The sequence below is a fragment of the Eucalyptus grandis genome, chromosome 2, assembly GCF_016545825.1.
Source record: "Eucalyptus grandis isolate ANBG69807.140 chromosome 2, ASM1654582v1, whole genome shotgun sequence".
Taxonomy (NCBI): Eukaryota; Viridiplantae; Streptophyta; class Magnoliopsida; order Myrtales; family Myrtaceae; genus Eucalyptus; species Eucalyptus grandis.
The window spans coordinates 31,189,537-31,205,693 of NC_052613.1; the positions used below are offsets into that span (position 1 = coordinate 31,189,537).

Sequence of the window (16,157 nt, forward strand, 5' to 3'; positions counted from 1 at the left end):
TGCCACTAGGTCGCAATTTTCATAGATGAATCAGCCGCCTAGCACCTGAGATTTGAGGACGGCAACATGCACAGGCTTGACCTATGATGTTGCATCAGGTAGAGTTTCTGAAAAGATTAGGAACAAGTAGAGCAAATGGTTTTGAGATAAATTCCTCGGCAAGCTGAATTAGGCAGCCTCCGAGTCATCACTTTGATTTTACTAGCAAAAGCAAAATTGAGAATGAGAAAATCAACGTAATAATTCGAAACAAGCTCTCTCTGAAATTTCTAGCAAAACTTTAAATTGCACAGGTGCTGCAAAGCACCTCATTTCAATTAACATGTATTAACATTATACTCCATAAACCCTAGCCTACCAAAACCTACCAGGAAATGACTGTAACAGAAGTACAGATGAGGAGAACTTAAAACAGCAACAAAGAGAGAACCCTGCAACCTCAAAAACCCCAGTAAAGCAGGTACCAAATAAAGCTTTGCCAAGCAGCGTCAAGATCAAACAGCTATAAAGGCCATATAATAAACGAGGCTTTATCATCAACTGGAGGCGTTCTTCCTTGCAGAGTAGACACGGTAAGCAGCCAGCCCAACAATAGCTACAGCAGCGCCAACTGTCAAAATTGATGAATCAATTCCACATTATCAAACTTTTAGCCAAAAATCTTTCATTAACAGATCAAAATATCAGTTATTCTGTCACCACTTTGCGGAAAATCTTTAGGTATGAATACCCAATCATCTAAATTAACCAGAATAAGCCACCGTCATTTCAATTTTAACTGTTTTAAGAACTCTAGCATACCCAATTTTCACTGAAACAATAAGATAAAAAAAAAAAAAAATACTCAAATGAGAACATTTCTCAGCAATGGCACTGTGTATGGCAATTTTACCTTGCTTAAATATGAGAATGTATTGTGAAAATAAAGTGGTCTAATTCTGAATAAGCCTTTCTAAATTCCACATACCCCATAAACCAAGAATCAAAATTACAACCAGTCACAGACCACTGATAGACAATTAAGGATCCTTGGTGAACCAACTTACCTGAAACAAACATAAGAGAGCGATTGACAAGTCTATGATACTGCTTGCGGCTTCTCCCAGCTTCTGTTTCTGGAATGCTCAAGTGAGGATGCTCTGCAGCGTTCACAATCCTTCTGAATATATTACTAAAATCACCCAGTTTTGTGCTGATAGGAATAGGAGCCTCTATTCCCATATCCTGACTAACCTATATAAGCAAAGACAGAAGAATAAGATTGAAGAGAATGTTAACCGAACATCCGCAAAAAGCAAGGTAGAAGTATAAATTTTAAATTAACGGACAATTTGGAATAATGAAGCAGGGCCACAATCTGCACTTTCTCTTTCTCTGAGCATTTCTCTCTTTCTTGGAGAATTATTGAGAAGAAGAGCAAGATTAAGATTCATCTGAAGATGTTCTTGTAATGCCAAATAAAGTGATAATCTTGGCAGGGAAAAAAAAAATCAAGCACATGTTATGTGGCTGACTTAACCAAAAGAATACTATAGAAGGCACAGGATGGTGAGCACTTCCAACCCCATCGCTTGATCCCATTGCAAAAAGAAAGCACAGGACAACTTCTTGGATAATACATCCTTAACTTTTTTGAAAGCATATGCTTATTGGGAAAAATTTATACCCTGGTAGAGTCTTGTATAGCCATGGGAAATGGATCTAGATCATCCTTAGCCGCAACAATAAGGCAAGGCACCTCAAAACCAGTAATTTCACCATGACTGGCAACTTCCACAAGTAATTCAGTCGCTCTCTTCCAAGAGGACTCATCAGAACTGAAAACCAAGGAAGATACCACTTTCAGTGCACTGACAATTCTAATGGCAAGAGGCATATTCATGCATTGGACAAACTTAAGTTCAAAAGTGATGAAATGCGAGCAATATAAACTTGGTTGCTTACATGGAGTTAATAATAGACTCTAAGCATAGTTGTCATTGCATCTCAATCCACAATTCATCAAACAATACAGCTAGTGAAGTGCAGGACCATATACATTTTCTTGTCAAGATTAGCAAACAACCATACCGTATGAAATGGCAAGGATTTCAGAATTACTTTTTCCCTTCAGGGAAGAGGGTCTTCAATGTGATAACAAGAATAACGACCCAACAAGAAGACAAGTTCACAATGCTGAGACAAAAGAAACCCAAATAAACCTAGGAATGACTCAGCTAAACAAGTCTCACCCTTTACCAACTTGAAGACAAATAATTTTGAAAATTGTCACATTGACATTGAAGAGAACAATCTGCAGATGTTTTAGGATAGAGAGAGAGAGAAGGGGTAAGTGGGGGAGATGACAAATGTTTACTTAGTGGGAGTTAAAAAAAGAGGACACAAGTGCCAAACTAATGGTGAACAAGAGACACTCACAGAAACCTAATTGCCTTAATTAATAACCTACTAACATATTTCCAATTCTACTTGATATTCTTCAACACAATGCGTTACCATTACAAGTTAAAAAGATAAGTGGGTTAGATTGCAAACAAACCAACATATGATGGTGACGCCAGCAATGGTTCACAGTATACTAATAGCTTGAGGATTGAGAAGACGAAGGGGCCAATTATAGCCTTAGTCCTCTCATAACTCATAGAACTCCACATTAATCCTAGTTCCATCTATTTTTGCTTTCATTTGACTTCTGTCACTATTGAGCATTGGTGCAGCAGTAAAGTTTTCACCTTGTGACTGGAGGTGTGGGTTCACGTCCTGGCAACAGCCTCTTGCCAAAACACAAGGTAAAGCTGCGTTCATTAGACCCAAAGTAGTCCACCCCATCCCCAAACCCCACACGTAGCAAGAGCTTCGTGCACTGGCTGCCTATTCTACTATTATATTTAGTGGTGAACTTACTCCATTATTTTTATTTTTTTCTTTGACATGTAAACAGAAGTCAACTATCGATTTTATTCATCTTCCATCGTTTCTACATGAAAGGTATATATGACAAACCTGACTTGATATTCAACTTCTAAAATAGAGAAGTGCAGCTTGCATAGTGTGGAGAAGGCTGACAATTTATTATGCATAAGGCATCATCTGACATTTCTCTACCAATGCGCACAGCAATGACAAGAAGTTATAATAACCTGTCATGAACAAAAACGGCTATGTCACAGGCAGCCAAAGCCTCCTTGTTGATCAGCATTTTTTTCACTCCATCTTCTGGAATTTCTCGCAACACAAGGGTTTTCTTGACTCCCTGCGTAACTTGTGAGTTTATGTCCGAGGAACCATGCAACAAAGTAACAAATCATAGTGAAAATGCCATTCAACTTACCCCAGGTTGGTCAACAACGTTAACAGCATAACGCTCATCAGTTGATGAAGAGCAGCTTTCAGAGAAGGGTCTGCATCAACAGTACGCCATTATGAAGACTAGATGAACTGAATAGTTCACAATGTTACAGAACTCAGAAGAGATTAATAGAAGGCAAACCTCCCCAGAAAAGAATTCAGTAACGCTGACTTTCCAGCCTTTTTAGGCCCAAAAACTAAACATTGGAAAACATTTCTGTCGGATTGTTGCTTCTTTCGATTATTTTTTCTTGTCTTAGTGACACGGATAGCGGATGAAGGATCACCAGGATATCCAATGTAGATGAGATTCTCCAGGGTCCGAGCTGGGTCTAACAGTGTCATCAGAGCCCACTGCATCGACACAAAAAGACTACTTAAAAATCACTTTAGACTTCCATATACCTGGAAGGAAAAAATCATGCTACTCATCAAAAGTTTCAAATGGCAATTTATATTCAAATCATAGCATAATCAAATATAAAATGCAAACAAAAGCAAGCAGATAAAATGGTGAAAAATAGCATCCGGCCATTCTTACAAGACCTTCCAAGCATGACGAGTCACAGGACTTCTAATAAGTTAAAATGATGAAACAAGAAGCAAAAGAATATTACATAACTTCATCCAGCATTGAAATTGTTATAAACATTACAATTCTGAACCTTCCACAAACAGAAACACAGAAAAAGAGGGGTACAACTAGATCCCTCATATCAACTTAAAGAAGGCAAAGGGCAATACTTCTGTACTTTCAGATCATAGAACATAAAATTAGAAGGCTAGGTAAATGCTCATACCTGAGACAAAAATCCATCCAGCGTTAGTCCCTCCAATGCAGTTTTTTCTGCAGCATCTTTGTATGGAGCTTCATTCCACGGACTGAATGTAGAAAGCAGGTCTTAGTTCTATACAATTAGAATCTCATACAAACAACTTAGTGGTAAAGTGTATACAGCATATACATTGCCCATGTTTACACCCGTATTTTCAAATAAAATATGCACTTATTGTAATTGCATATTCATATCCAAAGTAATTTCACCTAACATATTCCCTTAATCCCATAACCATCTAGGGGAGTAATGTGGATGCACAAATAACTAGTTTGAACTGATCTACAATAAGAAGCCACTCATTATAGAGAAAGCAGAGAAGCAGCTTAAGAACAGCACGAGTTTCTAACAGAAACAGGATTACCATTCTGGTGCAGTGGAGAAGAGATCCTCGATTTCAAGAGGTCGTAGAGCCCCATCCTGTAAAGTAATATACTGAAAGTCAGGATTCTCAGAACTTCAGGACTAGACTGTGACCAGCAACATAGGTCAAATTGTTAGATTAAAGCTTCAACTAAAGTGGGTAGTTGGGAATTGAAACGAGATTGGACATACTTCATCCATGTCAAATAACTCAAATATCCCCCTGAGATACTCAATAGCTTCATTTGTCAGCTCCACGCTCTACACAGAGAACCAAACTAAGTAAAAACTTTCATGCTATGTAAAACACCATCAGTAGAAATAATTAAACATTCAGTACCAAAGACTATATTGACCTGAATGTAATGCCAGTTAAAGACAAAAAATTAGTAACTGTTTGTAGCAGAAGAGAGGCACAACTTCCAGGTAGCTTTACACATTTAAAATTTGACCATTTGACATACATATGGTATTTTCTTCAACTCAGTGCAAACATGCGATCATCCCGCTAGCTCCTCAGGAGCAACAGAAATGTAAAGGAAGACTTTATTACAATTTCCAAGGAAGAAAGGTAAGCAGGATGATCAGCCAACTGCCAACTTCCAGATCAAGACAGACTAAGTCAAGTAGCACCATTTAAATATTGACAGTGACCATATAATTGTATGCACATTTACAAGTATGCAGCATTCATTGCCCCAGCATGATAAGTTACTTCGCATAATGTGACAAATTAAGTAGCTAAAAAATATCGGAAGACCTTTCAAGACATCAACCGGTTTTTGTGATTCAAGGTGGTCCAAATTCTCATTTGACTATGATACTACAACACATCACATTCATGACACTAGGACGAAACAGTTGTACCTTCAAGCAAATTAAAATAGCCTTTTATTTTGGCTAAAGTAATGAAAAAGAAAATTGTCACCAAGACAAAGTCATGAAATAAGAAGCCGTCAACATATTGCTCCAGGCAAAAACCAAAAAACTAACAGTAACTCCTTTACTATTTATGTCCAGCATATAGGTACCTGATCAGGACTTTTTTTAAATGAAGATGGAATAAGATTCTCTGCTAGTTTGATATCATTGTCATAACCAAACTTCCTTAGGACGGTCCAAGTTGTCTCCAGACGTCCTTTCTCAATGAACAGAGCATGGAGAAACAGGAATCCTGTCAATGTCAGCCCATGTTCATTGACTCCTTCGGACAACTTCTCTTGAACAACCCTCTTGACTCCCACTATTTCAGAAGGCTGTAGAGGCGCGTTAAAACATTTGACCTGTCAAATACACAAACTGAGGTTATATGAACACGTGCCAAAGAGTACATAACAGGAGATAAGCTTGCCAAAAATTTCTTAAAATATCCAGTGAGCTATCAGAATTGCTTGGCACTTATAATTGTATCAATCAAAATTCATAACCTCCCACAAAAGGAAAAAAACAGTATCAGATGTACAACAAGTTCTAGCAAAAAGATATCCTATTGAAAGCACAAAAGGATACCTGAAAATCATTTAGCTCTGCATCGCTGAGGGCACCATCCCTATCTTGATCGCAGAGAATGAAAATGCGCTTCAGGGCTCTGACACAGCGAGGCTTTAGAGTTTGTGTCTCCTGATCAAATAGTGGGCCGGTAGGATGAAGGACAGCCTTTTGTGCATAGTAGAAAACCTCTGGGATCTGCAGGGAGAAAAATGCTCAACAAAGAGAGAATATTACTAGATCACTATAACGAACACAAGAGAGCTGATCATTTAACCAAAACCTGAATTTGTTTGTAAGCTGAACACTCGATACAAGTTTCGATCTCCCGAAATTGCTGCATTATTGGTGTCATCACATGGTCCAAGCTAATTTGCTGATGCTCATCTCTCAAATCTAGTTTGCAACCCACCACTATAACCGGGACTTTTACCTGAAGATGATATGTTAATAGATTTCTGCTCAGTGACTCTCAACACCAGAATGGAGACTAGTTCACAAGGCTTTGCCTATCAAAATAAACTTGTTATCCCTTCACTTCAGCAATCAAGAGTAATAGTTTCCAAATGAAGTTGCAATTCTTTCTCGTGGATTGGAGGGAATCAAGAAACAAAGGGACAACCAATTTACAATACCTAACCTCTAATCGACGAAGTTCTGGAAGCCAAAAGGTACTCAATCGATCAAGAGTAGCAGGCTGATCACATGCATACGTAAGAACCACAGCATCAGCCCGCCTCAGCTCTTCACCCAATTTCCCACTGTCCTCCACTCTGATTTCATATTCATCCAAAAACAAATATCGAATAAGCTAACACAACCCCAGTTAGAAACATACATAGTACAATCTTGCTGATGTCTATGATAGCTAAGCAGAATTGCTTAGACAGAGTACCTTGAAGAGGTGTCGATAATCGTAAGCGGCACACGATCGGGATAGAAGTCTTCGGGCAAACGCGTGGGGGGCAACACCGGAGGGACATTTGCCGGGAAAACATCAGTGGCCGCAGTGCAGATCAAGCTCGACTTCCCGGTGCCACGGTCGCCGACCACCACAATCCGAACCCCAGCTTTACCAGCAGATGGAACAGCTCCGGCAGCAGCCCTTGCCATCAAATCTGCAACACCATCCCCCACCCCACCAAATCCCCCAAAACCATCAGCCCCACATCCAAAACGTCACAAAATCAGTCGTCCCCAAGAAGGGAAAAATCAAACGCAGCGATATGAAGCTCTTGCCAATCAAGCGAACACGCCAAATCATCAAGAAAACAATGCGGAAAAAGGAATCTAACATCCGTATACTTCAGAACACGTAAAAGGGCAGCTGATTCCATGGACATGGAGATCTACCCAAAAATGGGCAGCTCAAATTACCAAAAAAATAAAAACGTTCTGACCAAGAGCACAAACAGCAGCAGCCCACGTGCTCGATCAAATTCCCACTGCGTTTTTCCCCGCGACCCACATTGATTTTCCGCCGGCGGGCGACATTCCCCGACACGGGCAGTCGAATTCACGGCAAAAGAAGATAAAGAAAGCGAGCGAGCGAGCGGAAGAAGGGGCAATGAATCTCGGAAAGCAACGATAATCTATCTGCACACACGCAGCAAACGGACGGAAAACGAGGGGGAATACGGGAAGAACGGCGAAAGAAGAATGAAAAAGAAAGACAACCCAATACAGATACGCGAGAGCTAGAGCGAAAGAGAGCGAGACCTCCCGATCGACTGGTTGCAGAGAGAGGGTTAGAGAGAGAGAGAGAGAGAGAGAAAGACCCACCTAAAACCCTAGAAGAGGACGGAGTTGATGATGGCTATGGAGGCTTCGGTCTTTCGGCTGTTTCGGCTTTGGAGTTGGAAAGTCAGAAGGTGGCGACTCAGGGCAAAATGATCCACCCTCTTTTTTTTTTTTTTTTTTCTTTCTTTCTTTCTTTTTTTTTTTTTCCTCTCTCTCTCTCCCTTTTTTTCCGTGGGCAGAAAGTATTGTTTTTTTCCTCGCTTTCCATATATTCGTGCATTTTTGGAAGAACATAACAAAAAGGAAATCGCCAGCAATTTCGGGCAGGTTTGATGCTCTCGACGATGGCTTAATTCCATGAAAAACCCCTCAATTTTGGGTTTAGTCCAATTCTGCGCCAAGCATTTTTTTCTGCCTGAAGACCACCAACTTTCTCTCCACGTTTTCAAGAACCGCTACTAGGTTTCTTCAAAATTATGAATATTAGGACTTGTTAGAGGTTTATTATGTCTTCATTAAGGACTTCACGTTTGTATAGAACAACAACAGCCTTCTAATGTTGATAATTTTAAAAAACAAGTAGCAATTTTTTGGCACTGGCAGATTTAGGGACTAAAAGTGAAAGTTGAGAAGTTATCTTTAGAACCAAAAGAAAAAAAAAAAGTTCCAACAAAATTGGGACTAATCCTAAAGTTAGAGGGTTTTATTGAATTAGCCCCTTAATGATCTAGGGATTCCCATTGTAGTAAAGCTCGGATTTATCCTAGGTTCGATCATGAAAATCGAGATTTCTATAAATCAACGGTTATGATTGAGCCGATTCATAATTACCTAGGCTCTCGAGTGAAGCTTTTCTCGAAGGAACCTTGAAACGAAGTACTTAAATATTGATGATTGTTGCGGTAGGTCAAAGTGAAAAATAATATGATCTTTGAGAACAACAATCTTAACATGACATCTTGAAAATCTCGGAAAAAGCATCATATTTAACTTGTTGAATGACGTTCGCTAACATCCCCATCCGTACTTCCCGTTACTACCTTCTTCTTTTTTTAATTCAGGAGCATGAGCAAGTTAGGGAGCAAGTTTGAGACGTTGACGAGAGAGTTCAAGCGATAAAATATAAATATAGTGAAAGATTGTGCTAAGAAGTGAGATTTTCAAAGCTCTTTTTATCATATCTCAAATTGCACTAAACATGTGATGAGATTTTTTACAATTCGTAAAATGTTTGTCGGATTTCTAATCTGTCTTTTTCCTATTCTATTTCAGTTCATGCCCGGACGGGCCAAATGTAATGCAATTAATCTGGTTCATTGGATTTTGGGTTCCTAGAAAACGACGGCGTGTTTGGAAAAGTACATTTTACGAGTCAGCACAACATGCCACGTGTGCGGCGTGCGAGACCCTTAATTGAGCCGTGGGCCGAACGTGTTGCCTTATTTTCATAATTTTAAGGTCGTGGGTCATCTAATTTTATGAGGGCCAATTCCAAAAAAAAAACTCAAACTTTAAATCAAGTCCTAAATTTGTTCCGAACTTTTTTATCGCAAAAAAATCCCAAACTTTAGATTTAATCCCAAATCTATCTCAAACTTTTCTTATCTTAGAAAAAATCCTAAACTTTAAGTCTAATCCCAAATTTACCTTGAATTTTGTTTTATTTAAAAAATGAGTTAATATAATGGAAAACCTAAAAACCGGTACACCTATAACAAATTTATCAAAATAAATTTTTTAACCGTTAATTTTTAATTATAAAAATCTCAAACTTGTACACTTATTATAAATTTATCTCAAACTAATTTTTAATCACCAAAAACCTTAAATTGATACACTTGTGATAAATTTACTATTCATTGTCAAATTGATAATTTAAATGATACGTGACAATTGATGAGTGTACCAATTTAAAGTTTTACTCTCCGTTTGTACCAAAAAAAAAAAAATTCACCAACTTTTAGTATATTCTCAAATCTATCGCGTCATCCAGTCTCAACATACTGTGGCATTTCCACAAAATAATAAATACACATCTATAAGGTGACATGGAAAATTATCTTCAAAATAAAATCATTCTAGGATAAATAAAAAATTAGGAACTACTAATCGTGACTTTTGGACAGAGGGTTAACAGGGGCAAATTTAGGACTATAGTAAAAATTGATGATTTTTTTTTTTGAAAAAAAAAAATGGAGTAGATTTGGAATTAGAACCAAAGTTTGGAGTTTTTATCACACAAAAGAAAATTTCATGGTAGATTTGGGACTATACCTGAAATTTGGGGTTTTTTCTGAGTTAAAAAAAAAAATTGGGGCAAATTTGGGACTAGACCTAAAATTTGGGGTTTTTTGGTAGATAAAAAAAAGTGTAGAGTTATTTTTGGAATTGACCCAATTTTATAAAGGGCAAAAGGTTATGTTTGTCTTTGTGAGTTTCTCTTCTCCTTATAATAATAATTTATCAATAATGATGATGATGACAAGTGATATTATTATTATGCTTATTGTTTACTATTTATGATATTTTATTTTGAAATGCGAACATGCGACTTGATTAGTTCTCATGTATGGACGCAAACCCTATCAAGCAATACTATAAATTGACTATTATAAAGGTTCGAAACAAAATCTCGTGAGCTATACATGGAAAATAAATTTACGCTAATCTAATAAATGCATATTGCTTAATCTAAATGATGGTAAATAAATTTTAAAAACGATAATGTTAAGCTAGCAACAAAAATTTAACCACTCATTTTAATATAATACAATAAATATCTAAACAATAATATAATTTTTTTAACCTTGTGTGCAATATATAGGTGTGAGCATGTTTCCATCCAGTTCTTAGTTCCTTTTTTTTTTATTAAGAATATTTACTATGCGGTTTGATTCCCAGTTTCTAGGTAAAAACTGGATGAGACCAAAAACTTACAAAACCCTAAAATAGAAATCAGGAACAGCTTCTGTCATTTGATGAATATATTGGCTGTCATTTTATGGCACTCTTTGACCACATTCTGATGTGGAGGACAGAGATCTATGTACAGCTTCTCTTCCTGGTTTCATTGAATATTGCTGTTGCCTGACACAGAAATAAGGGAACTAAGGTGGATTAGTGCAGAATAAACACGGTTTGCTCTAAATGTTCTTAGATTTTATCTGATCTCCTGGATGGCCCATCGGAAAAATAGACTTCCCACTTTTGATGGGACTTCTCTTCTTTGTTTACTTTGCGAGTGATGTGATGAGTCTTGAGCACGCCTTCGCTTTGGCCGTGGCTCTTGCAGCTGCTGAAAGAGTGCTAAGCTTATATTCTATTGATAGAATCCTGCAGGCTGGGATTCTGATAAATTTATTCGAAAAATTAAAGAAACGGAGACTTGACTTTGTTAGCCATAACGTCGGGAGCTTATACGCAATGTCAGAATGTTTAAGAATGGAAGTTTGTTTTCTCGGTTCCCGAGTAAATCCAGAAAATGACTTTGAAATCTAACAGGATAGGTTCTAAATTTTAGGGTGTGCAAATAGATTTCATGTTCCGAAAACTAGGAACTAGTTCTGACGAGTATCTTGATTTAAATAGAATCTGGACTAACCCTAAACTGCTCACCTCTTGTAATATACCAACTAAACGTCCATGATGTGAATAAGAAACAAATTAAATGATGAAAATAAAAAATAACAGTAAATAAATAAATGAGTAATGCCTAAAATCGATGCAAGAAAATGGTGTGGAAAAAACTCCATAGTTTTGTATCGGGTTGTGAACGCATATCAAACTCAATACTCAGATGAATCCAAGAGAGAACATTAGTATACTCATACAAGAAAATTGAACAGTGAAACAAAAGCATAATGTTAAGATGCACATGTGAGTGAGTTATGCTAGAGAAATCTTAAATTGAAGAATTGGTGTGGTATTGAGTAGTTAATATATCTTAGTTTACCCATAACTCATTTTTTATTTTTTATTTTGGTAAAAGGTAATGAAGTATATAGCTTAGAACCAACATTGACACAAGATCTGGCACCACAAAACTTGCACTCAACAAGACAAAGAGTCTAAACGAGTGGAAGGGCGTCGGATGCAAAAGAACAACACAAGAGCAGCATATGCGAGCAAAGGCCTAAACAATGACCGACACAAAAGAGGAAGGACGAGGCCACGCAGGACAAAAGGAAACCATCCTCATAAGAACAACAGACAACCAATCAAAGATGAACCAAAAACACCTAGCAGGGAGCCACCAAGAAGACTAGAGGCCATCCCAACCGAGGTGAACACGAGCCGAGCCGGAATGAGGACAACCAGTAAACGTCCGAGCGAAGAGGAGCCGTACGCTCAGCAAGCCTTCTCAACGCCAACCAAGGAGAACTAAGTGTCCGCTGGCAGAGGAGAGAAAATAGAAGGATCAAGACCCCAAGTCCGCCTTGGAGTTTTCTATTTCTAGGGTTATCTTCAACATTCTTGAAGGTTAAGGCTTTATCATTAACCACTATGACAAGATGCTTCTTAATAGCCGCAACTGTGACCGGATGATCTCTGAAGAGAATATCGTTCCTATACTTCCAAATAAAGTGGCAACGAGCACCAAACAAAAAATGGCCAATTGAGTGATAGAAATCCTTACCAGAGAGGAATCTCATCGCCCACTAAAGGTTATCTGACCAAGACCTATTTCGCCCTAGGAGATTGCATTTAGCCGCCCAAAAGAAAGCCATGCTAGCAATGATGCAACATCCAAAGAAAAGATGGTCTATGGAGTCCAAAGTGAGCTTGCAAAAAGCACACACTTCTCTCCCAATTATTCCATAAGACATGAGCAAGGCCTGGGTAGAAAGACGATTCTTTATAATAAGCCAGAGATTGAACTGATACATTGGCGTAATAGCCTTGTTCCAAATAAAGGAAGCCCAATTGACCCTTTCCTTCCTTCTTCTGAAGATATGCCAAGCCGAGGCGACCGAGAAGAGGCCCAAAGGATTGTCACTCCAAACAAAACTATCGGGACCACTGGAAAGGAGAGGAAGGGGTGAGTCCCAAGAATCGATCACCGTCTTGAAAGTCATTCCGGCCGGTGAGAAGAGGTCTGCCACCGTGGCACACTTAGATAAACCCAAGTTTAAGATTGTCGGTTCTGTGCAAATAAAATCCAACAGACCTCTCTGATGCCAATGATCAAACCAAAGGGATACCGACTAGCTATTTCCAATCCTCCAGCGGAAGTAGAGTCGAAACTCAGATCTCAGGTGAAGGATTCTCTTCCAGGCCCAAGAGCAAAAGGTTGGAACTCCAACCACCCAAAAGTTTTTCCTTTCCAAGAATGTTGAGTGAATCCACCTGCACCATAAGGACTCATTGTCTATGAATAGGATCCAAATATGCTTGAGCATTGAAGCTTTGTTGCACTCTCATAATTTGTGGATCCCAAGGCCTCCTTTCCCAAGGGGAGACAAACATCTTCCCATGAAACTTTCGCCCCCCCTTTCCAAGGTTAGGTCCCTTCCACAGAATTGTCTAAGGATCTATTCAATCCGGTACAAAACAACGACGGGAATAGTGAAAACACTTGCCCAATACGCTTGGATTGCATGAAGGACTGACCTTATAAGTTGGACTTTGCTGGCGAAGGAAAAAAAAAAAAAGATGCGTCCAAGATTAGACCCTAGTCGTTATACGATCAATCAAGGACACACGGTCCACCTTGCCAAGCCTGGAAGAGATTATAGGGGCTCCCAAATAGCACACCGACAGCTTTCCCTCCTCAAAACAAAGGGTATTCTTGATTTCCATAAGCAACTCATTCGAGCCCCCTGCAAGAAACATCTCACTTTTGTTGTTATTCGGCTTCAATCCACTCTATGCCGAGAAGATATCAAGCCCGTCCTTTAGAAGCGAAATGGAGGCCATATCTACTTGACAAAAGAGAAAGACATCATCCGCAAAGAAAAGATGAGATAAACTTGTCGTCTTGCACCTCCAGAAAAATTTGAAACCAAGTTGCGCCGCACAAGAACTAAGAATCCCTGAGAATACCTCCATAACTAAGGTAAAGAGATAAGGGGGCATGAGGTCCCTTTGGCGAAGGCCACGGCCACTAGGGAAGAAACCATGGAGCTCCCCATTCAAGGAGATAGAGAACATAGGAGTGCGCACACAAACCATAATTAACCTAATGAGATGGTTTGGGAAGCAAAAAGCATGCAACACCAACTCAAGAAATTCCTAGTTGACCGTATCATAGGCTTTCTGAAAATCCACCTTAACAGCACATTTGGGGATGTACAAGTGGCGATGGAAACCTACAAAGAGCTCATGAGCAATGAGGATATTATCCTTGATGCAACGACCCTTGACAAAAGCATTCTGAGAAGGGCTAATAGTGTCTTGAAAAACGGTGGCAACACGATTGGCTAAGACCTTGGTAATACATTTGTAGATCGTGTTGCAGCATGCAATGGGTCTACAATCATTTACCGAGATCGCATTAGACACTCTAGGAATCAGTGCCAGGATGGTGGCATTAATCTCCCTTAAGAGTCTTCCCATAGCAAAGAAGTCCTCAGCTACCTCAACAACTAAAAGCCCTACCAACTCCCAGTTGCTCTTGAAGAAATCAACACCGAACCATCCGGCCCCGAAGCCTTCCCACGGGGGAGGGAGAACAAAGTGTCCTGGATTTCCTTTCCTGAGAAAGGATGGGAAAGAAAAGTAATCTGATCCTCAAAGAGAGGGTAGCGAATAGCATGTTGTAGGTCTATCAAAGCAGGCCTAAAGGAAGCGGATCGCGAAGCAAAAAGCTTTTGAAAGTGAGAGACGAAGGTATCCTAAACAAGGCTTGGTTCAGTGATCAAGATACCATTTCTATCAAGAACTAAAAGGATCGTGTTCCTCAGCTGCCTTGTAGTCACAGAATAGTGAAAGCACTTAGTGTTTCTGTCGCCATTCTCGAACCATCTGATTATATATTTTTCTTAAAGAAAGACTCTTGACTTCTCTTTTCTACAAAGGACTTGTAGTGACTCTTCTCTAGCTCTGCCAAGAGTTCATTGGTCGGATCCACTGCAGGTCAAGCTGGGCTAACCTAAAAGTATTTCTAGATTTTGCAACCCTCTTAGATAAGTTGGAGAAGGAATCTCTATTCAACTGCTTGAGCCGCCTCTTCAGAGCCTTCAACTTGCTAACCAGCCTAAACATGGGATGTCCTCCCACCGGGAATCCCACACTTGCCACAATATCATGAAAGGACAGATGCTCCATCCAGAAATCAAAGAATTTGAAAGGCTTTCTTCAAGGAACCGGCTGAGACACCTTAACCACCATAGGAGAATGGTCAGAAATATCGGAAGTTGGAAACGTCGCTTCTGAATAAGAGAACTACGAGCTCCACAAAGCATTTACCAACACCCGATCAATTTTCCTAGCTTTACGGTTTGGCCTAGAGGATGTGGACCATGTAAACCGAAGCCCAACATACCTCAAATCCTCAAGCTCCGCCCTACGCAAACACTAATTGAAATCATCAAAAGATGGAGGCTAGGCGAGAGTTTTGCCAATTCTATCATACGGGTCTTTGATGGCATTAAAGTCCCCAGCCACCATCCAAGCCATATCCTAGACACAAGAACTCATCCTAATCAGGTCCTCCCATAAAAGCCTCCGAGATACGAAGGTATGCTAAGCATAGACCACTAGATGCAACAACAAAGTCCCGATGAAAGGAGCTTCACTCTGCCATGGATGGCCTGATCATTGGAAGAGATTACTTCAAAACTGACCAACGAAGGTTCCCAACCAACCCAAATCCTGCCCCTAGGAGCATAATCATAATTGGCGGTCCAAGTCCATCCCAACAATAGGCCAGAAGACATAGAACGGAAAAGATCTTTCGGAACTTTAGTCTCCACAATGTCGATCATACATAGGCTATTAGAAATAGTCAAGTTACAAACCTTAGCTCTCCTCAATGGGTCCATAAGACCTCAAACATTCCAACACCCGAAATACATATATAGACAATATATACAAGACTAAATAAACTCTACAAAGACAAAGGGAGGCGAAGAGCCTACCTTTGCTTATGAGGCTTCCGTCGGGGAACAGCAATAGCCCCAGGGATCACCACCAGAACTGAGCCTAGAGCTAAAGCCTACAGTATTTCCTGGATGGTTTCCACGCTAATAGAGGCAGCTCGCGAGGGAGAGAGAGAAGAACCAGGAGATACAATGTCATCCTCATCTGAGGATCCATAAGTGGCAGGAACTTACAACTCCACACCGTGATTAAGACCAAAGGAAGAGTCTTGCTCCGGGTAAGGCTCGGCTGAGGGAGAAAGAACCACCTTCGAAGGAGCACTCGATCCTCTCTGAACCTTGC

At 39.6% G+C, this 16,157-nt stretch overlaps 1 protein-coding gene across 3 annotated transcripts; it reads right to left on the minus strand.

Annotated features, from left to right (window-relative positions):
- Positions 1 to 237: 237 nt before the first annotated feature.
- LOC104432331 (mitochondrial Rho GTPase 1) lies at positions 238 to 7,932 on the minus strand. 3 transcript variants are annotated; one of them, XM_010044787.3, is made up of 15 exons: positions 7,818 to 7,932; positions 6,931 to 7,153; positions 6,676 to 6,808; positions 6,319 to 6,468; positions 6,057 to 6,233; positions 5,579 to 5,830; positions 4,740 to 4,808; positions 4,549 to 4,604; positions 4,149 to 4,230; positions 3,491 to 3,702; positions 3,332 to 3,401; positions 3,141 to 3,253; positions 1,667 to 1,817; positions 1,047 to 1,233; positions 238 to 610 (listed from the first exon to the last, which is right to left on the minus strand). In XM_010044787.3, the coding sequence occupies exons 2-15, from the start codon at positions 7,146 to 7,148 to the stop codon at positions 537 to 539; spliced, it is 1,944 nt and encodes a 647-aa protein (XP_010043089.2). In that variant the 5' UTR covers positions 7,149 to 7,153; positions 7,818 to 7,932; the 3' UTR covers positions 238 to 536. The 3 variants fall into 3 exon arrangements, with proteins under 3 accessions (XP_010043089.2, XP_010043091.2, XP_010043090.2); XM_010044789.3 differs by lacking the exon at positions 7,818 to 7,932 and adding an exon at positions 7,755 to 7,794; XM_010044788.3 differs by lacking the exon at positions 7,818 to 7,932 and adding an exon at positions 7,413 to 7,432.
- Between the last annotated feature and the right edge of the window lie 8,225 nt (positions 7,933 to 16,157).

Excerpts from the sequence above, each read along its gene's own strand:
- LOC104432331 (XM_010044787.3), bottom strand. The coding sequence starts at position 7,148 with ATGGCAAGGGCTGCTGCCGGAGCTGTTCCATCTGCTGGTAAAGCTGGG. Across the intron at positions 6,469-6,675 it reads CAGAACTTCGTCGATTAGAG|GTAAAAGTCCCGGTTATAGT; the intron begins GTTAGGTATTGT and ends TATCATCTTCAG. Across the intron at positions 3,254-3,331 it reads ACGTTGTTGACCAACCTGGG|GGAGTCAAGAAAACCCTTGT; the intron begins GTAAGTTGAATG and ends CAAGTTACGCAG.